Source organism: Pseudochaenichthys georgianus, chromosome 18, assembly GCF_902827115.2.
Source record: "Pseudochaenichthys georgianus chromosome 18, fPseGeo1.2, whole genome shotgun sequence".
Taxonomy (NCBI): domain Eukaryota; kingdom Metazoa; phylum Chordata; class Actinopteri; order Perciformes; family Channichthyidae; genus Pseudochaenichthys; species Pseudochaenichthys georgianus.
In genome coordinates this window covers 5437783-5462345 of record NC_047520.1, presented here as the reverse complement: position 1 = coordinate 5462345, position 24563 = coordinate 5437783, and the positions used below count along the sequence as shown (strand labels likewise).

Below are 24563 nucleotides of genomic sequence, written 5' to 3'. Positions count from 1 at the left end.
AAATACAGGTTGTTCAAAGGGTGGGGATGTTCAGGTACAGAGCGCAGTCCTTTCATGGCTTTGGCTGGATGGATATGAACATTATGTATGTGTGACTGCTGGAGAAGTGAAGAGTTGCTGGTTCGCAGCATCTACACACTAAATCTCAAAGTGTGGACAGGCGATGTCAGCGGCGATTTTTGGCAGCGGTTTGATTGAGGGAGACGTTTTTTCAGAGCAGTTTTCAAGTTTGAATCTCTATTTGTCCTCTTTCCTCACTCAACATTGCCCGTCTTCTCCCAAAGCATTCTCAAATCTCCCTAACGCGACATGATCAGAAGAGCTTGTTTATCGCTGAGATCCCTGACCGCCTCTGAAGCAGCGCTGAAAAAGAAAACCTGCCAGCATTTCAGTAGTAAACAGCGGTTTAGGGTTTCAAAATGAACAATATTAACAATGGCATGAATGATGAGTAAAACAGACTGGAGGGTAAGTCAGTGAGGCTGCTCCCAATGACACGTTAGTGTTACTCCCACAGTGTGAGGATATGAATCCGAGCTTAATGACAAAATAAAAATGATGTGTTGGTTTCCTTACCCAGTGCAAATAACCTGAATTATATAGACACAGTCCTTCGGCCACGGTGGCAGGTGAATCAGTGTAAAGCAACCAGTGGAGGCGGAGGGGGGGGGGGCGGGGACCCCCGGAGGCCATCTTGGCTCAAATGTCGGGCCCTAAATAAAGCCAGTGGCATCTCCTGTCCCTGATTTGTCCGCTGTACATGACAGAGGGATGCATTGTGGGTAAAGTGCAGGGGTGATGGGTCCCTTCGGATTTTTCCTTAAATTAACATTTCAACACTTTTCTGCTCCGTTTCCTCAACCAGCTCTTTAAAAAAAAAAAAAAGCAAGACGTACAACTCCTTCAAAAATCCAACTCCGATTTTCTACTTTCAATTCTTCCAACTTTTTTAAATTTCTCTTCACTGGTTAACTTGTCTCGTGCCTTTTTTGTTCCTTCATACTTTTTCCTCGCTCCGTCCACGTAGAAGTTGTGCTGACCTCAGAGATCCTGGTGATTCCGGCTGGTTTATTTGTATTCCAGGGAAACGGGAAACACAGCTAGGGTCCGTCCTGGGCTCTGATCGAATGGCCGGTGCATGCAGGGAGGAAAGGGAGAGGGGAGGCGGGGCTTAAGGGCCCGAGACCGATATTACGGCGTTCTTGCGCCAACAATCGAGACGGAGTGACGTCAGAATCCCGTCGACTGAATCTTGGGCTCTGCTGGACTGCCCTCTTTGCCTGGTGGGGATCAAGGAAAAAGAAAATGAGTTTACAGAGGAATGCATCGTCAATTCTTGTTTTGTAAATAGTTACGGTTGTTTCTCACCGTCCCCTGAGCCGCGATCCAGAGACGGCGTTCTGGAGATGGTTGCCGACGGACACTGCTGGTCCTCTGACTCCTGATTGACTAACGGCTCTCTGAGGGTCTTCAAAAGCGTGTGATGGGAATTCTCTATGTCCTGTAAAAAAGAGGGAAAGATGGCAGCATTTAAAACCTTCATAATAACGTCGTTGTTGGGGAAAGAGACCATGTATTCTCGTAAGACAGAAATAAGATGCTCGAACTGGTTGAAAACAACATAAGAGTAAGCATGACGCTTTGTGATGACTGTACAGAAAACGTTTTTTGTGAGTTGGATTAGGTTTGAGTTCACGGTCCGACAGCCACCTTGTTGCCACGTCAACACAAACTCACCTTCAGCTGGCGCAGCTTGCTCGTCAGCCCCTCGATGGTGTGGAAAATCTCGTCCACATTTTTTATCACGTGGCTCTGCGGCGATTGGTCCGTTTCCTCTTCCTGTTCCAGTTGCATAGCCTCTGATTGGTTGGAGAAGCAGGCGGGTGCTTCTTCCTCGGGCTGCAGTGATATCACTTCCTCCAGAGGCTGAGGGAAGTGGCTGGCGGTGGGAGTAGGAGGGTCGTTGAGGTCGTCGGTGGCGCTCTCTCCCTGCGCTGTAGGCAGTACCAGGTAGAACATGTTCCCTGGAGCAGAAAGGGTTTTTGTTTTAGCGGTAAAATCAACACCGGCACAAAGATTATATTCTCCAGAACTCATCTTGATAATTATCCGACATTTACATAAAAAGGTATAATCTTCCTCAGATAAAACGACAGCACGTCATTACCCTGCGCGGTGGCCTCGCCTCTCGGCTCGTGTGATTGGTCGGAGGGGAGTGTGACATCAGCAGTGATGTCGTCAGGGACAGAAGAAGAAGAAGAAGGACCCGCAACCACAGCTAAGAGGATAGGTGTGTGACAAGGAAAAGTGCGTGGGGGAGAAGTGTGTTGTAAAGTGGAAGCAGACAGAAGAAAAAGAGAAAATAAAGTGTGTGAGAAACAAATTAATGAATCACCCAAGTGAAGAGAAACATGCGGAGGAAGGCAGCCGTTAAAGACACCCAGATTTCACCCTAAAACAGCCAGCCCTGTGGGAAGATTAAAGATGTATCCGTTACCTTTCCTCACGACCTGAACGCTGCTGGGTTGCTCAGCGTCAAGCGGCGGAGCCTCTTCTTCAGGCTCCGCCTCCCACTCGTTGGTGCTGAAGTTGAGGACAGTCTCCAGAGACTCTGGCCGCTGCCTCTCGGTGAATGAGCTCCTCTCATTGGTCGTCTCGTTGGTGGGCGTGTCGTCTGAATTGTGGCTCCAACCGTCCTCGTCCAAATCTCGTAAAATGAGCTGCCTTAGGGTTTCAACTGTGGAGACGACAACAAACAACAATTAAAAAAAAGTTTGTATATCACTTTCCACTTGTATTTATAAATAATATATTTAGAATGAACTATAATGGTTGTGATTTTATTAAATTCCTATCGGATGATTACAAATGAAACAGATGTGTTTGTTTCTCACCGTCCTGTAAAGCGGCCTCGGCCACACCAACTGCTTCTCCTTCACCGCAGATGAAAGCTTCTGATTGGTCAGTCGGTGTGTGTGCTGAGAGCACAATGTCGTCGTTGGAGGAATGAGTCTCCATGGAATCGGACTGCTCCGTTATTGAGTTGTCTAGAAGATTAAGAAAATAAAAAACGAAGTGACTCAACCAAAAACTACATTTCCACACAGTTAACATATTTGGGGTGATGATCATTCAATTACCTGCAAACACATTGCTGCTAGTTGACACTGGGGACGCACTGCGCAGACTGGAGGCGCTGTAGAAAAAACATACACAATGTACATTGAGCATATGCAAGGAGTAAACAAATGTATTAAGACATGAACATAATTAAATTGAAGACATATTACAAAACTGTGTTGCAAAGGAACAGATTTATTTATATATTATTCATAGACGTCAGAATTACTCACGATATAGGTATGGACCCGTGATTGATCAGGGGGGATGAACCGCCGGACGATGAGATGGTCTTTTCAAGTAAATCTTTCCAGCTGTAACACACGGAAGCTCAATAAGCACAAACACCAGAATCTGGGAAAGACATCTTTGATTCTTTTGAAAAATATATTAGGACTGGATTGCAGTGTATAATGTAGTTTGATACGCCAATGGGTTTTCAGAAATCTTATCAAAATCACGACGATTTTTTCACAGACTATACTATATATTGTTTTTATCACCGTTTGTTTTAGTTTTATTGATTCAACTTGTGTATTTAAGTCTCTCTTGTAATTCTCAATGGGTCTAACTAAATTAAACAAAGTAGACATTTCTTGGGAAAGAGCTTACGTGTTTTTCTCCGACGCCGTCCCGGCCACCAGCTCGTAGATCTGCCTCTCTGTGGTGCTGATCAAGTAGAGGGCTTTGTTATCTGGAGAGAAATCACAACACCATTACATACATTATATCATCCAAAAAGCCAGAGGGGAATATTAAATCTGAGGTTCAGCGTTCCTGACCTGTAGCTACGGAGCGGACCAGCAGAGAGTCCAGCTTCACCAGAGGGCTGAAGAACGTCTTGCTGTCCCCGCTGCCCCCCACGCCCCCCCCCAGCCAGCGGGACGGATACCTGAGCAGCAGCCGGTCGTCCGGGCCCCGCTGCAGGAGCACCAGGGAGTCCGACAGCAGCAGCGCCTGGATCTCTGATGGAGGGACACAGGCAATGTGAGTAAGAGGCACACAAACAAACTGATGAGTGTATGTATCCACAGGGAGGTTCTGACCTATCTGCTTATCTTTGTTGACTTTCCACGTGAGAGGACCTTCGTGGATCATTCTCTTGGTGGTGAGGTCCAGACCCTGTGAGGGACAGGAGGAAAACACACATTGAGTCAAATAGCAGGTTGGTATAGTAACACTCGGAGTAAGAAACAGAAAAATAAATAAGGGTTTACTTAAAAGTCGTATTTTCAACCTGAACCAAGGGCTGGGCAACATGAGGAAAATCATAAATATCTTTTTTTTAACGAGCATTTAATAAATGATGAGCTACGTGGATATAGTGTAAGGCAGTGCTTCTCTAACTGTTTTCAGTAATGTACCGCCTTTGAAACATTTTCTCAGCCAAGTACCCCCCTGACCGACCCCGGACATTTTTGACAGAAAAAGCCTATATAAATAATTACAATAGATTGATGTTCCCTCAGTGTCTGATGTATTAACTCCTTAATGCATGAACAAAAAGATTTTTCCAAGGAGTTTTTCAATTGAAATAATATATGTTTAACAAACCAATGAACAAAATGATATATTATTAAAAACTATAAATACAATACACAAATGTAACATGTTTATATGAGGACCCCCTTAGTGGTTCTAGAAATATTTTATATACAATTGTATTTTCCATTTAACTTATTGTACTAAGATTATTTTTGTAATCATGCATGGTATATTTTTAATTAACCTTTTTATTTTTTTTAACCTCACGTACCCCCTGCAGTACCCCAACGTACCCCTAGGGGTCCGCGTACCCCATTTGAGAATCACTGGTGTAGAGTATGTATAGAGTGGGTAAACAAACAATCTAGTCTCATATACATATCGTTTATATATCACCTAGCCCTAACTGGACCATATTTCCTTTTTTCTTTGTGACTGACCATTTTTCGAAATTGATCGTAAATTAAGCAAGAAGCAAAAATACTAAAGCTACCGTTAAACCAGCATGGATTATCTGATTACCTTGAATAGAGGCGCAGCGTCAAGCCTGCGTTGGTATTGGCTGAGGCGTTGCCGGTGCTCCGTTTCCCTGACGTCCTCGTTCACCGCCAGCAGTATCCCTCGGCAACAGGCGTGGGCACGTTGAAGTGAGGGGAGGTCCGACGAACCGGCTGAAAATCAACAATTCTGACGTTATGAATTCTACTTTTTTGGCATGTTCTCTGTGTTGATGTATCTGTTGCTTCCTCACCCTCTGTGTGTTTGATGATGTTGTCCAGCAGCAGGGGGTACTTGGTGAGTCTCTGCATCTCAGACACCAGCAGGTCTTTGAGCTGCAGCCTCCGACAGTGATGACTCGCTTCACACTCCTGAACAAAAAGAATAAGACGTTAGGCAAAGAAACATCTACGGAGAGAGATGTGCAAATCTGAACTTTTTATCAGTACCAATTAGAAACTAAAAAGATGTGCAAAACCCTACTTTTACTCTAACAGTTGTACTTATGCCAACATAATTAAATAGGCATCTTAATAGACATGCTAAATCAAGATCGACTGGCATCAGATCATATTTCAAATGTAATAATTGAAATTGACGTCTTAAAATCTACATGAACGAAGGAAAAATCAGAAAAACAGAAGGTAAAATTGTGAGTACGTTTGTAAAAGTGTCTGAAACTCAAATCAAATATAAATCCACAAGAACAACTTATATCAGAGGCATATATTAGACCACTGCACAACACTTATTGAGAAAGAGTCTAAAAATCGGTGAAACACAAGAGCAGAGGAGCTCAATGAATAATAAGGAAGAATTGGAGCACTGATATCTATCTTTGACTGATTTGGGAACAGGAGCATGGACATGTCAGTCACAAAATGGTGTGTGTGTGTGTGTGTGTGTGTGTGTGTGTGTGTGTGTGTGTGTGTGTGTGTGTGTGTGTGTGGTGTAGCATTACTATACTTGTGGGGACCTAAATCTGTTTACATAGTCATGTGTGGGGACTGGCTTCCCTTATGGGGACAAATTGGAGGTCCCCATGAGGGAAATCATTAATTTTAGGGTGAAGACTTGATTAGGGTGAGGGTTATGGTTATGGTTAGGATAAGTCTCCAGGAAATGCATGTAAGTCAATGTAATGTCCCTGAAGTGATGTATACATGGTATGTGTGTGTGTGTGTGTGTGTGTGTGTGTGTGTGTGTGTGTGTGTGTGTGTGTGTGTGTACCTGTATGATGTGAGCGAAGCGAGGGTCTTTGCGCTGCTTGTTCTTGATGAGCTCCTGAGCCTGAGACTGCTGGCTGCACAGCTGCGACGCCTGCTCCTGAAACTCGTCTCCCGCCGTCCCTTCAAACTGGAAACACAAACTTCACGTTAACACTTAATCCTGAAGAGGGCAAGAGCTATAGGATGGAAACATGAGAACAAATATATGAAGGATCCGTCAGCATGTGTTACATTAGAAAAACTAACATACATTACTAAAGGAAAGCTGACGGGATAAGATTATAAAGTGTAGCAGCCCACGTCATATCCTTTCAGATTGCTGTTCTTTGTGATCCCTGTATCATCTGTATTCTGACCCGTGTGTATTTACATGCCCATTCAGCCACCTCGACTGACCGTGTGAAGTATGTGTAACGTTCGTTATATTAATCCTGCACATAAACAACCTTCTAACAAGAGAAGCCGGAGTATTAAATGATGGGGGACGGACGAGACGGAGGTGATGATCGTTGCTCACCCTGGCCAGCATAACGTCCCCGATGTCCTGAACGGTGGGGGCTTCTCTTCGCTTCTTCATCGCCTCGCATAGACTCGCTGCAAAGAAACAACAAAGTAAAAATACAGACAAACAACATAACCTTAATGTCGGTCGGAATCCGTTACATCATTTCAGATAATACCATTAAGACAAGGCTTTCACCTCGGCAAGGCTGAAAGCACAAGGAACAGACGATGCTAAACGCTAGTCCAAGTCTCTTTATTAAAGCGCAGAGTACATATTGACTTAACAAATCTGCAGGCTGAGATTGTTACGCTGACAACCTTCCCTTAGTATTTGCTTCACTTATTATTATTTACCGAGCGCACATACAGCCCTGAAAGCATGTTGACTCAAAGTACGACTCACTTTATTGTGCAAACAGAAGAAGCAGAACGCAGTGACACTGTTACATTTCACATGGAGACACACACAGTCCTCATATTAAAGTTACACTATTTCAAAAGTTGTATTTCTTATTTTGAAACGAGCCTAAATTGTCTTGACGTCGTAAAGCAGCACACATGCAGAACTATGCAGCTGTACCTGTAATCAAACGCTCTGTATGTACGACCAGACGAGGGCAGGAATCGCCCTTATCTAAGACACGTGTGGCTGAAGAACTGGACGCGCTCACTGACCGTGGAGCTCGTAGACCTGGGGCAGGTTGGGGAAGATGCAGGCCAGCTCATCAGAGTTCAGCACGGACCTCATCTTCTGGAAGAACACCTGGTCCAGGACCCTCAGGGTGCGCAGGTGGGACGCCTCGGTGGTGAACAGCTCTGAAGGTGAAGAAAACGAAGAGTGGGGGGGGGGGCGATCAAAATCTCAGCAAATTGTTACAATCAAGCTAAAACGGCTGCCAGTTGGAAACATTTCCTATACATTGCTTGTCTGTTCTTTCAACCTTTTCAAACTTCACATTTTAGCTTTGCTTCCAGTGAGATATTTGTTGATACCGTAAACATTACTGTTGCTGCTAAAGAAACAACATTTAGTTATATCGAGTGGTGAAAAATAACCGATAAGAGTAGTGTGGCGCAGTGGATAGTGCGTTGGTGTTCGGATCAGGGGAGCACAGGTTCAAACCCCACTGCAGTCAGCATGTCGTTGATAAAAGCATCCAACAAGTAACATGTAACGTAATGTAAAAAAGAGTATCAATAAAGAACCGAACAGGTAGAGAATATCGCTAAAATGAAAGGAATAAAATCCTAACAAAAGCAATCCCTTATCATTGCACAGGATGTTGAGCTTGAGTTTTGTGTCTCTCAATAACAATCATTTTAAAATCTCATGTGTATTTGACTCGTACCGTATATGACCGCCTGTCTCTCCACCTCCCGGGGACTGAGCGTAGCGAGGAGCTGAGGAGTAACCGTGTCCTGCCAGTTCTGCCCGTCGGACACCTCCTCCTCCAGGGCAGCCGCGTCCAGCAGCAGGGTCAGCGGAGAGTCCACACTCCTGCAGAGTCACACACACACACACACCAATTTAATAGAGTGGTGCAGGAACAAGGCCTGCAACTCGGAAGTGAGTTAGCATTTTACCACTTCCTGTTCCCTGGTCTCAGAGCCAATGGGATGTCTCCATAGGATTTTGGAAAATAGCTGTACTGTACTCGGCTGTAGTTCCTTTATAGCATAACGTTAGCATTTTGCTTCTGGCGATTAGATTTGTGATTTGAAATGTATAAAAGTAGGGTAGACATGTGGAGATTATCCGGCTGAACAAAACGTGCATTTATCAAACAGCTTCGTTTTCCACAGACATTATTTCAAGCTATTTTCCAAAATCCTATTGAGAAATCCCACTGCTCTTTTGTCGAGGGAACCCATGCGCAGCTTACTTCCGGGTCGGCCTACAAAAATACGTCATCACTGCACCACTCTATACAAAACATATCTAACATTGTAGGGCGACTGAAGCGGCCATTTCTTTCTTGAGAACCAAACCGTTTCATCTTCAATGTTGAAAAGACGTCTGACACCTCTAGGGTTAATTGTCTGCCAGATAAATACTTTTGATCACTGATCAACTACCGGGAGGACTCACCTGCGTCTAGACCGAGGGGTGTATGGGGGTGTAGGGTTCTCTAGAGACCTGAGTGTGAGAAAGAGAGATTGCATGAGGTGAGAATCTGCGCTTCCAGAGGGGGGGGGGGGTAACCTCCGGGGTGTTTTGAAATGAAAGGGGTGAGTTTTGACCCTTGGAGGCTTATGTAGCTACATATCCCCAGTGGTGTAAAAAAACTATGCAGATTTACTCAAGCACTGTACTTAATTACAATTTGGAAGGATTTGTACTTCACTCGAGTCATTCAATTGGTTTGCTTCATTGTACTTCTACCCCACTAAAATGCAGAGGTAAATATGCTAATTTGACTACCTTTAGTTACTTCACAGATCTGGATGAATGATGTGAAATATAATCAACTCTTAAATCAGACTTTAGTTCCATGATGTTACCTGAAAAAAACACTAATTCCAATATTTACCGTGCAGAGCTGCTGGACGCGGACGACGAGGCGCTGTGCTGCAGCAGCCTGAGGCCCGGCCCCTCCCTCTCCTCCCCGCAGTCCTCCATGTCCACGTCGCTACGAGAGCGAGGGACAGACTCCGTCCCCGAGACGACGCCCCGCCGACGGCCCTCACCCTGAGCCTTCAACGACTCGCTGCGTGCCAGACGCACCGAGACCGCAGGGCTGCGAAGGAGAGAACGAGAACAAATGATCACTAAAATAGCAACATTGAAATCAGGTGCAACATGCGGATTATACATTTCATGACAGCGGTCAGATTTAGCAGCCATTTAACCACCACGGCCCCTGGTATACCCCCCCACACACACAATAACACAGACTATAACACCCATTGCTGTTAAATACCAACCAACTATGTGAAATATATATATATATATATATATATATATATATATATATATATATTAGGGCTGCTCAATTAAATCGTATTTGAATCGCAATTACGATTTTGGCTTGCAACGATTATGAAAACAACATAATCGAAATAAAACGATTTTTTTTATTGGATTTTCAGTTGAATTATTCTTAAGGTTCAGGGTAATCAACTGTTAAAAACATACGGTTTACATTTTTCCTTTTCAATAAATGGATAATCGTTTTTAATAATCGTGACATCAATTATTGACCCAAATAATCGAGATTATGATTTTTTCCATAATCGAGCTGCCCTAATATATATATATATATATATATAGCACAGTTTTTAACGGTATATTTACCGTTAAAAACTGTGCAATATATACCTGGCTGCTAAATCCTCAGAACTGTTACAGGATGTGTATTTTGTAAATTGTGTAACTTTTTTTTAATCTTTAGTAAGCATGCTTCTTAGGTAACATTAAGCCGTCTGTGGCTCTTTTCTGCTGTAACAACGCACATGTCCCCTCAGTGGGACGAATACAGGGATTCTGATGATGGAGTACCTTTCCATGCTGTCCTCTCCCAGGCTGCTGGTGGAGAGCCTCGGGGGGTCCGCGGGGTCTCCCCCCTCCTCCCCCGTCTCCGTGTGGTTCTCAAACTGCTGAATGATGTTCCTCACACTGCCAGGACGGACTGCACACACACACATGTTTTGCTTTATTGTACAGTACGATACGATAGTGGGATAGAACGAGGTCTTCAAATTGAATTCATTCCATGTATGTTGAAAAAGCAAAAATGTAACAACAGTGCAATGGCATAAAAAACAAAAGATATACCTTCGGTGGGTGACAACGGGACATGGAATGCTAAAAAACCAAAAGAAACCAAAAAGAAGCAATGAACTCACAAGACACAATAAAGAAATCAATAAACAAACAATGGAAAAACAATTAAAAAAAAAAAGGGCAGACAGAGGGCACAGATAAATCAATATCGTCTGACGGATACAATGAGAGGGAGCATCACTTGTCCGTGTTCGCGTGATGCGACGTGCCGCTGAACCGATACCGTCAGCTGACCAGGACCTCTCACACACACTCATGTTCACATATTACATACTGGTAATGCACTTGTGAGACGAGCGCGATGCATTGAAGAATAAACCAAACATATTGAAGCATTTTGACTTTGAACTGGGCTCAGATATCAGATTATGATTTATAGATAATAATGATTTATAGAAAAACAATATCCCTAAATGAAGCCACCGGCATGAGCCATCTGCAGTGCACTAGAGCATGTGTGTGTGTGTGTGTGTGTGTGTGTGTGTGTGTGTCCTAGCATTACCATCCTTGTGGGGACCTACATATCATTAATTTTAGGGTGAAGACTTGGTTAGGGTTAGGCATGTGTTGGTTCTGGTTAAGGTTAGGATAAGTCTCCAGGAAATGCATGTAAGTCAATGTGATGTCCACTGAAGTGATGTATACATGGTGTGTGTGTGTGTGTGTGTGTGTGTGTGTGTGTGTGTGTGTGTGTGTGTATTTACTAGACTGGGAGGAGTTCCGGGGTTTCCCGATGTACTTCAGGATGGGATTTCTCTTTTTATCCTCTCCATCTTTCTCTTTCTTGGTACCACTCAGCTAAGGGGAAAGGAAGCGTCAGTCATGTCATATAATCAACATATATGAATATATATACACACACACCTCATTCTTTTCATAGACTTCTATTCAATTGTGTTTTGTTAGCCATGCAAATACATTTGAGTTGAACCCAAATTGCTGCTCCAGTTATGTTTAAGTGGACACAGTTTAGAGGCAAACAAATCAATGGACTTAAGAAACAGCCAAGCTTTACTTATCTCAGAATGACTCGTAGGGATCTACACCTCGTTAAACTCAGAAGATATATACAGCACTGCTTACAAATAAAATACTGTTTCCTTTGCTGATTCTGTAAACACACATTGCAGAATGTGTTCTGGTTTGCATAATTAAGACGGGGGGATATTTTTGAAAAATAAAACGGATGCCCATGTTCACATTTATAACAGCCGGTCTTGTACATGTGCTCAATTAAAACAAAAAGTGGATTCAACTTGACATTGCCCTCTCACTATAGCTTTATATATAATGTTCTTTAGAGGGCAGTTACCTTTTTCGTCTTTAAAAAGGCGAGCCACTTCTCCTTCTCTGTGCTCAGCCCAGGGAAGACCTTGGAGTCTCTTAGCTTGATACCTGAATGCCGCAGGTAAAGGTGAACGGCCGACGCCAGGGGAGAACTGCGAGGGGGCGGAGAGAGAATGAGAGAGAGGACAAACACGGAGACGTGAGGAGAAAAGACCACGATGAAAAACAAACACGGAAAAGGTGTTTAAGAAAGAAGCAAACACTGGTTGTACCTTCTGTCTTCTTCGTGCTTTGATCTGGAGCGGGAACAGAGAGAGAGACATAAAAAGGCTGTTGAGTCGCAACGCAGCAAATAACAAGCGATATCCAGTTTAAAGCCTCAACCGTTAAATGCAGGTGTAAGCAAAAGGTGAGAGGAACAGACTGCGGTGCAGCAGTCATGTGATGGGAAGCGGCCCGTGTGTGTGTAAAGGCGAAGGAGGGAACGTCATGTGGTCTCCAGGTTTGCCGACCTTTGTTATGATAGCTTGGGAGAACTCCTCCTGTCGCTTTGTAATAACTATTTTATTGAGCCACTTGGCGGAGCAGCCTGGTTTAGTGTGTGGGGTTTAATATTCACTACATGATAACAGCCACATGTTGAGAGTAAACCAATGTTTGATTTGTTAACAGGTGTATCTGACCGAGAAACAAGGTTGTGTTCATTTGGCATGAGTGTGAAGATGTGTGTGTAGATCTAAAAGACAAACCGAATTGATCTGCACACTTTAGCACGTGTTTGTATTTGTGAGAGCCCCAGACTCACAGTATTTCCCAGAGGGCGGTGACCTGTCTGTCCACCACCTGCCGCTCTTTCACCGGGTCTCCGTCCAGCTGCTGCAGGTCTCCTTCTCCGAACAGAGAGCCGAGGCCCATCATCTGCTTGTTCCTACGAAACACAGAGACACCGTCTGTAAAGGCCCTCAACTTCAACGCCGTTAGCATCGACACGGATGAAAGCTAACGTTGGCGAACAGTAGCGCCATGCACATGCTGCACTTCTTTTGCGTCCCATGAAGAATTTTGAAATGTTATTTGCAAAACATGTAGTGCTTCTACGTATCCAACGGACCCATGTGTATTTAAAGGTCCCCTATTATACAGTTTTTCATCAAGATATTATAGGTTTCAGATATATACAGAGCCTGTCTCTGATTGGCTGAAACACCAAACAGATCATTGCAGCATTACCCATAATCCCCTCTGTTTCAGCCCCGTTTCCAAAGTGCTGATTCTCTGTCTGTTACTTCAGATGAAAATAAGGAGCCCCTCCCCACGCCCCTCTGAGAGACATTTGGTTACAAAGAACTCAATGGTGCTCTAGAGGAGATTCAGGTGAAAAGGGGGGGGGGGGGTTACCTTGGTTGCTGATTGGCTAATGGTTACACAAGACAACACATCGTTATGACATCACAAAGTGGGCAAAATCTGATCAGCTCATTTTCAGACAGGTTTTTATAGAAATGGATCAAAAAGAGAGAGAATCTTTGTTCCTGAGACTTTCAGTCTCTTTCCACAGAGGGGACACATGTTGATGTAGAAGAGACATGAAGAAGAGGGGACACGTGTTGATGTAGTAGAGACATGAAGAAGAGGGGACACATGTTGATGTAGAAGAGACATGGAGAAGAGGGGACACATGTTGATGTAGAAGAGACATGAAGAAGAGGGGACACGTGTTGATGTAGAAGAGACATGAAGAAGAGGGGACACGTGTTGATGTAGTAGAGACATGAAGAAGAGGGGACACATGTTGATGTAGAAGAGACATGAAGAAGAGGGGACACATGTTGATGTAGAAGAGACATGAAGAAGAGGGGACACGTGTTGATGTAGTAGAGACATGAAGAAGAGGGGACACATGTTGATGTAGAAGACACATGAAGAAGAGGGGACACATGTTGATGTAGAAGAGACATGGAGAAGAGGGGACACATGTTGATGTAGAAGAGACATGGAGAAGAGGGGACGCATGTTGATGTAGAAGAGACATGAAGAAGAGGGGACACGTGTTGATGTAGAAGAGACATGAAGAAGAGGGGACACATGTTGATGTAGAAGAGACATGGAGAAGAGGGGACACATGTTGATGTAGAAGAGACATGAAGAAGAGGGGACACATGTTGATGTAGAAGAGACATGGAGAAGAGGGGACGCATGTTGATGTAGAAGAGACATGGAGAAGAGGGGACGCATGTTGATGTAGAAGAGACATGAAGAAGAGGGGACACATGTTGATGTAGAAGAGACATGAAGAAGAGGGGACACGTGTTGATGTAGAAGAGACATGGAGAAGAGGGGACACGTGTTGATGTAGAAGAGACATGAAGAAGAGGGGACACGTGTTGATGTAGAAGAGACATGGAGAAGAGGGGACACGTGTTGATGTAGAAGAGACATGAAGAAGAGGGGACACATGTTGATGTAGAAGAGACATGGAGAAGAGGGGACGCATGTTGATGTAGAAGAGACATGAAGAAGAGGGGACACATGTTGATGTAGAAGAGACATGAAGAAGAGGGGACGCATGTTGATGTAGAAGAGACATGGAGAAGAGGGGACACATGTTGATGTAGAAGAGACATGAAGAAGAGGGGACACATGTTGATGTAGGAGAGACATGAAGAAGAGGGGACACATGTTGATGTAGAAGAGACATGAAGAAGAGGATTTTGCATAACAGGTGACCTTTAACGTATTGAGTATTCTCAGCCTTCAGTAAAGTACCTGTAGTCCTGGATCTGGTCCTGGATGTCCGGCAACACTTGCTGCTGCAGCTCGGACAGAGGACCCCTGATGTCCTCCGAGGCGTGAAGCCGACCCTCTGAAGGGACAAGGACACAACATCATGTCAGCGGGGGTCGCCCTTTAATTGAATCTGTCACAGATATTATTTTCTAGTCGTTTCAAAACAAGTGAATTCGCCAGCAACACAACTGCGATGTCGTCGTCTTACCTATATCTGTGAGATACTCCTCTCGCACTTTGATTTTCAGGGGCTAAAGGAAGGAAAAGCATGTTTTTCAGGCACTGTAAACTATATTGATTCTAAGTATGCATCTTGATGTACGGTAAATGTGTGACTGGCTGTGTCTGATAAAGGAAATGGTATGAGAAGTAGGGTGAACATTCAGCTTCTTCTCATACCATTTACTTCTGCAAAATCAAAAATAGAAATAGTTTCAACACGTTGCACATCAGCAGCCAAAATAATTTGGGACATACAGCATCTGGGTCCAGGAAGTGGGAGCAGATCTGAGGTGCGAGTGCGCGAGCGTCTTTCGGACTGGAGCCCAGGTAGGCCTCCACTGACAGGTAGAACAGCTGTGGAGACGCACAATGTAAGAAAGCAGATAAACAGTGGTACAGAAACAGCAGAATCCATTTTATTCACAACACTCCGGTTTGATAATAATACATTTTATTTCTATGGCGCTTTTCTTGAACCCAAAGACGCTTGATGACATGTGGTGTTAAGTTAGTGCGAGAAACAGTGACTGAACGTGTGTATCATGAGGTGAGAAGGACACAAACAGGTAGACTAAGATTAGTGACTAGACTTTTTTTTTTTTTTACTGCTTTTACAATTAACTGTGTTTTATTTTGCTCTATGCTTACTGCTTGAAGTGCGTAACAAATAAAACCCATTATTATTATTATTATAATATAATCTGATGAATAAAAAGAATAAAATAATATTTTACGTTGACTCGAGCTAAAATAGTCGTTTTTAAGATAAGAGTAAAATTCCATTAAAACTTGACTACATTTTTAAAAAAACGAAATATTTCACTGAGACTAAAATGACAGATAGTGGACAAAATGAACACCAATACATGTAGTTGTAATCTGATATAAAATGTATCGTCGACTGACCAGAGGGTTGGGGTCCAGGAGCTGTGTGAAGACGTATCTCATGAACACCGCCATGTGTGCCGGCCGTGACTTCAACAGCTCGATGTCCTGGAACGGACCGTCCATCTGAGAGGACGACGGAGGAAAAGGGAACCGTTTATAGATGAAGGGAACAGAAAGAAAGATAGAAGTGGGGAAAGAAAACTGTGTTCTTCTCACCTCGTTAAATGCATAACCGTCATCTTCTTCATCCTCTTCCTCGGGGCCGATGATCTGCGCCTTCCCGCCCTTTTGACACACACACAGAAGCACTCAGTCACACACTCGAGGATTATGAGAAATGACTAGAAGAGATTTTGCTACATCTCTTTAGGCGTCGTCTAGATTAAACTGAAAGTGTGCGTCCATCTCACCGAGTCAGACAGGGCGTGTGTGTCGGAGTTCTGCCGGCGGTGTTGTGGGGTCCTGAAGGAGGATGAGGGGGAGGAGTGGGGACTCTCAAAAGCCTGGGGAGGGAAGGGAGGGAGGGAGGGAGGACGAGGGGGACGGGATGAGTGGGACCATCACATACACTAACACGCAACCTCACCAGTTATTTAAAAGAAGACGAAGAAACAGCCTACCTCCACGTCGCCTTCGCTGGAGTCCATTGATAGTCGACCTGCCAGAGCACAGAGACGTTTTACACCATTAGAAAAAGACAATCATATCGTTATTCATTTAGTGTCTATGGCCTCAGAGGAAAGTAAAACAGTGAATTCCACAACAGAAGATCCAATGTCAGCATTTTAATCATAAGTGTTTAGTCATTTTAACAATGTATGAGTATTTCCTGCTGACACATGAGACCAGTACGTGTGCACGCTAATCATTAGAGCTAATGTGTTAGCTTGTAAGACGTTTACTTAAATAGGTAAAGAGATGCACCTTCTCCTGCTATGACGTAGCTCGTGGCGCAATCTGATCGCGTCCCGTCCTGGAGAGCAGAAGAAAGCAGCAGATGATTCAATTGAAGCTATTATTAGTGATTGAATGGGCCGAACAGGGGCAACACAACGGGCATATAGACATATAGGTCAGATGTAAAACCCTTTGAACCTGTACTACCTGAAACATGTTGTGGTTATGGCAGGACAAACGTTTTTTATTAATTCATTTTGTAATGTTTTTTCAGCCTTTCTAAAACGGTTCCAGGTAGTATAAAAACAAATATATATAAAACAGTAACGCCTGCTCACCAGATCTTGCTGAATCTTGACCCTGACTTGGTTAGCTCTCCTCTTTGCTCTTTCTATCCGTTCCCCAAGTGACAACGACGGGATTCTCAACTGCTCCTCCATCAACTCCTGCAAAGTGGTTATCAGATATTAGCTGCAAAACTTCCATGCAACTAATTGTGCAAACAGCACGGTGCAACAAGGGGGTTAATTTTAGGGTGAAGACTTGATTAGGGTTAGGCATGTGTTGGTTATGGTTAAGGTTAGGATAAGTCTCCAGGAAATGCATGTAAGTCAATGTAATGTCCCCTGAAGTGATGTATACATGGTGTGTGTGTGCGAATGCATGTGTGTGTGTGTGTGTGTGTGTGTGTGTGTGTGTGTGTGTGTGTGTGTGTGTGTGTGTGTGTGTGTGTGTGTGTGTGTGTGTGTGTGTGTGTGTGTGTGTGTATCAACCTGTAGTTCAGCCTCTTCCTGCTCCAGCATTCTCCTGAGTATCTCAGTGGCATGTTTTTGTACTTCTGGGTCCTAAAAAAACCACAATGTACAACAAATCTGTCTGATGGTGTCCACAAAAGTGAGTAAAATATTCATTTTTTCTTAAAACACCAGCTGGGAAATGACATCAATTCTTAATTTAAATTGGTTTACCTGCAGTGGTTTGGGTCCAGTGATTCTTTGCGATGGGGTGCTGCTCAGTCCCGACGGCAAGGGGGGAGGCGGAGTCGGGGGGGCCTCCCCACCCAGAGACGTTCTTTGATTGGTGAGGTCCGTGTGGAGGGGCTCTAAGGGAAGTGAGGCTGAAAGGGGCGGTCCTTGTAGTGTCAGAGCGACATACGGTCCAGCTGCGAGAAGATAACAAAAAGAAAAGCAGGAATGGAGTCAGATAAATACATGCTAAATAAACAGAATATCCCAAACACATCAATCATATTTCAAACTCACATTTGATAAGCTTTACCACCTCCTGGTGGGACATGGAGGACACCAGCTGGCCGTTCACCTGAGAGAGGGGAAGAGAAAAGGAACAGGAACATTACAAACAGGAAAAACTAACGACCGTCAGATTCGGTCCAGTACTGGATGTATGAAAGTCGCATTGGATAAAAGCGTCTCACAAATGACATGTAATGTAATATAATTTGTGATTAGAAGTACACCTTTATGATTCTGTCCCCTTCATGAACCCCAGCCTTCACTGCTGCGCCACCTGTGAAGATAAGACATACAGTGAAAATCATGAACAAAAATAAAAAGATATTTGTTGGGCAAGGCAAGGCAAGTTTATGTATATAGCACTTTTCAACACAAGGCAATTCAAAGTGCTTTACAAAAAATGAAAGACATTAAGAAAATGGCATTTAAAATCAGTCATTAAAAAGAAAAGCTAATAAAATAAACATTAAAAGAAAAAATACATGGATAAAAGTTACAGTGCAGTCTAAGATATGAATAGTTCAATTAAAAGCAGCGACAAAAAGAAAATGAAAAAGCATATATGGGTGCTACCATATAACTCATTATCATCTCCCTACCATCAAGGTCATGTTGAATGTTGTACATGAACACTATTTATCCAGACTTTTTCTCAATTACACAAAAACATTTATTTTACTAAATATAATGTCATGAAACGAGGAGGAAGAAGCCCTTTTCATCGCAGTCTATTGGAGCATCTTAGTAAAATAACTGAATTAGATCTTTTGATAGCATCAACACATTAGCTATGCGCGTGCACTCAACTTCACGTCAATTTAATTATAAAAATCTATCTATTTATATTATCTTTCCATTTTAATTACTTTACATTGCAGTTTTTTGGAGAACTTGATAAGACCGATCAGCGGTGCATCGTCTCACCTGGGCGGACATTCTGCACCAGCTTGACCCTCTCTCCACAGACTGTGAAGCCGAAGCCGAGCTGGTCCTTCTGCACGACCACGCATCTCTGGACTAGACCAGTGCCTGGGAGAGGAGGACAGACGGACGGTCGGGAGTTATTTAATATATTCCCATTTGAAATGAATCCTGGAACAAAAGCAGGGAGGTTGTCGTTACCCGTACTCTCAGCAGGGATCTCCAGAATCGGCTCTCTCTGCTGGGCGGCAGACGCTTTGCGCTCCGAGTCACCGATGGTCAGACTGCTGAGCCTGGTTTGAAGAGAAGCGAGGTTTAGCACACAACAACAACTAGGGCTGCTCAATTCATCGTATTTTAATCGCAATTACGATTATGGCTTGCAACGATTATGAAAACAACGTAATGGAAATAAAACGATTCTTTAAAAAAAATTATTATTACTTCTTTTTTTCCGGTTATTCAGTTGAATTATACTTAAAGTTCAAAAAAATACTGTTCACATTTTTTTCTCTCCAATAAATGGATGTTTTCAAAGTAAATGGATAATCGTTTTTAATAATCGTGATATCAATTGTTGACCCAAATAATCGAGATTATGATTTTTGCCATAATTGAGCAGCCCTAACAACAACACATTTGAATTATCTCAAGGGGTAGTTGCAGTGGGAAGGGAATATCTGAAGGGAATAAATTAAGAGAAGGAGTTTCAAGATAAATGAAAAGACAGAAACAGGCTAAAAGGAAAGAGGGGAATCTTACGGTTGGACACTAGTAACAAAAGAGGAGAGAGGGATGTCAGAGGTCAGATGTGTCAGTGGTGTAAGAGTGGTGGGAATTCGGTCCGATATTAGGAATTATGACGTCATCCCGATAAACCCGATGAAAGTATTAATAGCCCCGATAATATACAATATATTTTTTGGGGGAAAAAAATGCTGCGGTGTGGGTGGATTGGGACGAGGGGCGCTTGTTTTTCACTCGGCTCCTCCCGTTTTGCCAGTACTGTGTATTAGTGGTTTAGGAAGAGGGGAGTTCTTCACAAATCCAGCGCTCCCCTAACTCATGCCTGGCTATGACGTAAATGGCGTGCGGCCGCGAAGCCAGGACAGTAAACAAACATATCGTCGGTAGTATGGGACTATTTCAAAGTTTCAGAGTTAGATAGTTCGCTTGCTATTTGTATTAACAAATGCAATGCAGAAGTTCCACGAGGAGGGAAGAAGGCAACGAGCTATAATACTTCCAACCTGATTAGTCACGTGAAACATCGCCATGGCTACGATGGTGTGTTAAAAGCGTACGAAGACGCCTGCGCTACTAAACTAGCGGCGAATCCAAAGCCAGCTGCAAAGGCACCGGGGCTTTTACCTATCGACGAGGCTTTTGAAAAAGGCAAGAAGTTTGCCAGAGACGACCCCAGGGTTAGTTTTGTTCATAGTAGTAATGCTCATTTCATTTGCTCACTACTAGTCTTTTTTTTAACACCAGGTGTGCAAAAACTACAGGTACATTTAATATATATATATATATTATATACCGATACCGATAACCGATAATAATATAATATATATATATTATTATCGGTATCGGTCTTGAGAAGCAGGAAGTTATCGGTATCGGTATCAAAAAAACAATATTGTGCATCCCTAGTGGGAATATTATAAATTGCACGAGAAGCGACAAGAAAAGCGAAGGGAAAACTCACCAAGCAGCAAAAGGGCTGAAGCGAAAGAAGGAAAAAGACGAGTAAAAGGGAGAAAAGAGAGAGAAGAAATTCAGCATGAGGATCAATATTCAGTTAAAACGACACAGAAACTGAATCCAAATCTCACCCTTTATACTCGTACAGATTGTAAGAGTGTTTCGCAAAGACACACAGTATGAATAATGGAGTGAATGATATTATTCCATCCAATGAATGGTTAGCAGAACACAGTTAAAGGTATGAATTCATCCATAAATGGGTTTGATTACTATGGTCTGGAGATAATCAGCTGCTGCAACATGGAGCCAATCAGCACTGCAAATTCTTTGAAAATATACCAGGTGTTTAGAGAATGAGTTGGCATGCAAAACAGTTGCCCAGCATCAGACAGAAGGAAAACAAATAGCAATATGAACATAACACTTAAGATTTTGGGAAACTAAGATTGTTATACAAATAAATGGACGCTCTAATTGATCATGAAGATGATTAGTAGATGTTTCCCTGTAGAGAGTCTCTGACATAACAAGCGCAGCCATTGAGAAATCTGCTGCCACAGCTGTGCAATCTGTAAGCATCTCCTTATCAACCCCAAACCCTGGCTCTTTCTGGACAGCTGTCCTACCTGAACGGACGGGCGTTTTTCTTATTGGCTGCCCGGCTGTCACATGACACACACAGACACAGTGGTAGGCACAAGCACAAGAACACACACACACACACACACAAGGAAAAAGTTGACAGCAGGAGAAACAGCAAAGACATATGACCAAGACAAAGATGCATCAACAGAAACACAGACTGACAAACGAGATGAAATACGGTGCATTAGGTTTTAGTATGGACGTAATAAACACAGCAGGTGAAAAGTCACAACACGACATATAAGCAACGAATAGGACGGATCTCGATTCCCCCTCTGAACCATGAACCCTGAACCTTCAGGGACTTAGCAGCCACTTTGCGACATATTATGTTACGTGACAACGGCCAAAACATGTTACATAAAAATGTGGGTTGGGATTTTTTACTTATTTCACGGCCGAGGCATTTAGGGGATCGGCCAGGGTATATACGTTACATTTTGAAATGTTCCACTGCATACTAGATTTTTATTTGTTATACAGATGAAGCATGTTTGATCTTGTTTCAATGTTAGCACCCTTGTGTTTTAACATTATTTATATTTGTTTTCCCTTTTTTTGAGTGATTACAGCAGCTATGTGTGGTGATATATGCATAACATATGAATTTCAAATATTGTATTATTTAAGCATTTATTTAAATGAAGTGGTAGGTTAATAAACTAGGTGTATTATATAGCCAATTCTTGATGTAGCTGTTTCTTTGTAAATATAGGAATACCAGCAGCACACCAAAATAGATGCCACTCCTCTTTGTTTACCTTTTTTTTTAATGCCTCAGGGCTGGCCAATCGTAACCCTGTGTTTCCCGTCACAACGCTGTGAACTAGGTGACAGCGGTTTCAGGAGTATCAAATTAAGAGATATCATAAAATGTACATTTGCTTATCTTTGGTATTAAAGAAACGAACATACGTGATTGTGTAAGTGAGTTAAGGTTCAGACACCTTGAGTATGTTAATTAGTAGTCATAGGGCATTATTGTTAAAGCTCACAGTACGTGATATTGTTCATTTAGGTGATTCAAGATGCTAAAATATGCTTAATGTCTGCGTGGGCGACCACAAGCATTCCACCTTTTGAAAGCGGACAGCCTACACCTTTTGCACAGTTATGGTTACAGCATGTATCCCCATCATTCACTATATTTTGGTAAATCATCTGTCAAACCAGTGACTAAACATAGGTATTGTGATACTATCGTTTTCTCATAAATAATGTTGGGATTATATGGTAGGAAATAAAGTAATATTTAAGAGGCTGCTACTATTGTCATGCATACATTATTTTTCCCTTTTTTCTTGTCCAAAGAGCAGTTTTCTCACCTTCCAGTAAACGGCCCTGTCTGACTAGTTTTTCCAGAGACCAGACTGGACCTCAGTGTCACCAGGAAGCACTACATTGTTAAGCAAGGGATCGAGATGTATCCCTAATCACAGAAACTGTGTGAGTGTAGCGGATGTGGGCTCGTACCTGTCCAGTGTGGAGGTGGGTTGGCGGAGACTCATGTCTGGAGCCTTGTGACACTCCTCTGCTTCCTGGTGGGCTATCAACACTGTCACTGGGCCTCTTTATCATCATCCCCATCATCGTCTCTTTCCTCTTCAGTTTTCAGTCCACACAATGGGTCTCTCTGTTGATCAGATCTTCAACTGGGAAGCTGGTTCAGACCAAACAGAGTGTTCCTCATGTTCCCATTCACTCCCAGTGGTTCAATGTGTCAGTAGGACTTTAACAAAAATGCTGCTAAAACTAAAATGTCCTCAGCTTCACTAGGTCACATAGTGGTTCAAAAATAAATACTACACGGCTGTGAGTGGCTTGATGCAGTGGATCAGCTTTAGTGGAAAATGGATAAAGGACAGTCTGCCTCCTCAAAGGTCATCAATCATGAATGAATGGCTGATATGTCTCGCTATGCACCAGGAGGTCAACAACTCCCATGCCTTTCAGTGTCTGTCTACTGCTAATTCTGAACAGATATGTTCAAAACAACTTATTTAACGAGCATAGCTGGAGTCTCGATAACAGCACAGCATCATCTTGGTTGATATGGAGTGACACCTTGCAATGAAATTACCAAAACCTTAAACGCAGCCAGACTTGTTTACATGTGACTTGTTTACATCCCACACAAGCTAAGCAATACTTTAATGTGGCACGTATTGTACTCATATGCTTTCTTGGATTGGGTTTCAAATCTAACATGAGTGTTATTTTGATAACAATATTAAGTGTACTGGTGTGTCTGTGGCTTACAATGGCAAACAACACCATTTACAAAATAACGCACTTTTTTTTTCCCAGTACATTAAAACACAAATCCAACACGTTTTCAACTGTATCTTGTAGTCTTCAATGTAAACAACAACCTATGATTGCTATGCATACTCGCCTATGAGCTAGATAGCTAATTATCAGATTAGCCGGCATTAGCTAGTACAGCCGCTGGGCTTATAGAAACGAAAAGCAGAATAAAAAGTAAAGGTGCACTTATCTAATCAGATGACTAGGCTATAGTCAAATCAAAACACCTTGATAAGACGACCATACAGTCACTGTTGAGACCTAAGCGGCCTGCTATTTCCAGCTAGCGTTAGCTTCCTGAAGTGAGCTCTACGGAAGGCCCGAGTTCAACCCGCGGCATGGCGTTGGTCCTGAGGCCGAGCGAAAGCGCCGTGGTTTCGGCTTTCACATGCGCCAACGAGTCGGTCCTTCGGAGGTAGCTAGCTAACCAGCTATGTCTGCAAGGTGAAATGCCAGCATGACTACAACTGCATGCGAAGATATGGAGGATGAAATGGTCGAGATAGTGTCAGCCAATGCGAATTTCAGCTCGATATCTCCAGACTCTCGTTTTAGTGCAAATGTCTAAACACTAATGCTGCATGTTAGCCAGCTAGCTAGAATACAATCCAGTAAAAAGCTCCACCTCAGGTCCTGATTTCCCCTAAAAACAATTCAGTGGTAAACTCCGAGGGTTGGTTCTCTCTGTCTTGGTCTGCTAGAAGTATCAGGGGTTGTCGTTGCATATATGTATATATGTTTTTCTTTTGTTTAATCCTTAGTTCTTGGAATAATGATCTCTGCTGTGTTGTTATCCTGATGTCTTGACTGGCTGCTGATCCACCACCATGTTCTCAATGATCATACGGACAAACAGAGCGCAACAGTGGCCTCGTCTGGATAGACTGCGGTACTGCAGGACGTTGGCCATAAAGATAGCCTGCAGTAAACATTTTTACTTTCATTACTTTTGTTTATAAAAATATGTATTATATGTTACCTTTTGTACGTATTTTTTGCTTTATTTCATTCTTAAATTGAGCCTCTGTC

At 43.0% G+C, this 24563-nt stretch overlaps 1 protein-coding gene across 6 annotated transcripts; it reads right to left on the bottom strand.

The window, feature by feature from the left end:
- Nucleotides 1–559: 559 nt before the first annotated feature.
- Nucleotides 560–22943, bottom strand: arhgef11 (Rho guanine nucleotide exchange factor (GEF) 11). Of its 6 annotated transcripts, XM_034105922.2 has the most exons (42): nucleotides 22701–22943; nucleotides 20584–20598; nucleotides 19077–19168; nucleotides 18879–18983; nucleotides 18179–18228; nucleotides 17964–18021; nucleotides 17670–17863; nucleotides 17475–17546; nucleotides 17040–17147; nucleotides 16729–16777; nucleotides 16425–16462; nucleotides 16215–16307; nucleotides 16021–16089; nucleotides 15823–15927; nucleotides 15172–15270; nucleotides 14903–14945; nucleotides 14674–14770; nucleotides 12713–12835; nucleotides 12180–12203; nucleotides 11933–12059; nucleotides 11325–11418; nucleotides 10612–10641; nucleotides 10336–10465; nucleotides 9368–9574; nucleotides 8926–8973; nucleotides 8186–8334; nucleotides 7512–7652; nucleotides 6850–6926; nucleotides 6334–6459; nucleotides 5357–5474; nucleotides 5128–5276; nucleotides 4167–4242; nucleotides 3903–4085; nucleotides 3733–3814; nucleotides 3354–3434; nucleotides 3141–3196; nucleotides 2895–3047; nucleotides 2498–2737; nucleotides 2168–2278; nucleotides 1738–2024; nucleotides 1369–1501; nucleotides 560–1280 (listed from the first exon to the last, which is right to left on the bottom strand). In XM_034105922.2, the coding sequence occupies exons 1-42, from the start codon at nucleotides 22733–22735 to the stop codon at nucleotides 1231–1233; spliced, it is 4317 nt and encodes a 1438-aa protein (XP_033961813.1). In that variant the 5' UTR covers nucleotides 22736–22943; the 3' UTR covers nucleotides 560–1230. The 6 variants fall into 6 exon arrangements, with proteins under 6 accessions (XP_033961813.1, XP_033961817.1, XP_033961816.1 ...); XM_034105926.2 differs by lacking the exon at nucleotides 2168–2278; XM_034105925.2 differs by lacking the exon at nucleotides 8926–8973.
- Between the last annotated feature and the right edge of the window lie 1620 nt (nucleotides 22944–24563).

What these genes read in the sequence shown, in the direction of transcription:
- arhgef11 (XM_034105922.2), bottom strand. Translation starts at nt 22,735, where the DNA reads ATGAGTCTCCGCCAACCCACCTCCACACTGGACAG. An exon ending in AAGCACGAAGAAGACAGAAG is followed by an intron (nt 12,060 to 12,179) that starts GTACAACCAGTG and finishes GCCCCCTCGCAG; the next exon opens with TTCTCCCCTGGCGTCGGCCG. An exon ending in CCAGGTCTACGAGCTCCACG is followed by an intron (nt 6,927 to 7,511) that starts GTCAGTGAGCGC and finishes GTTTCTTTGCAG; the next exon opens with CGAGTCTATGCGAGGCGATG.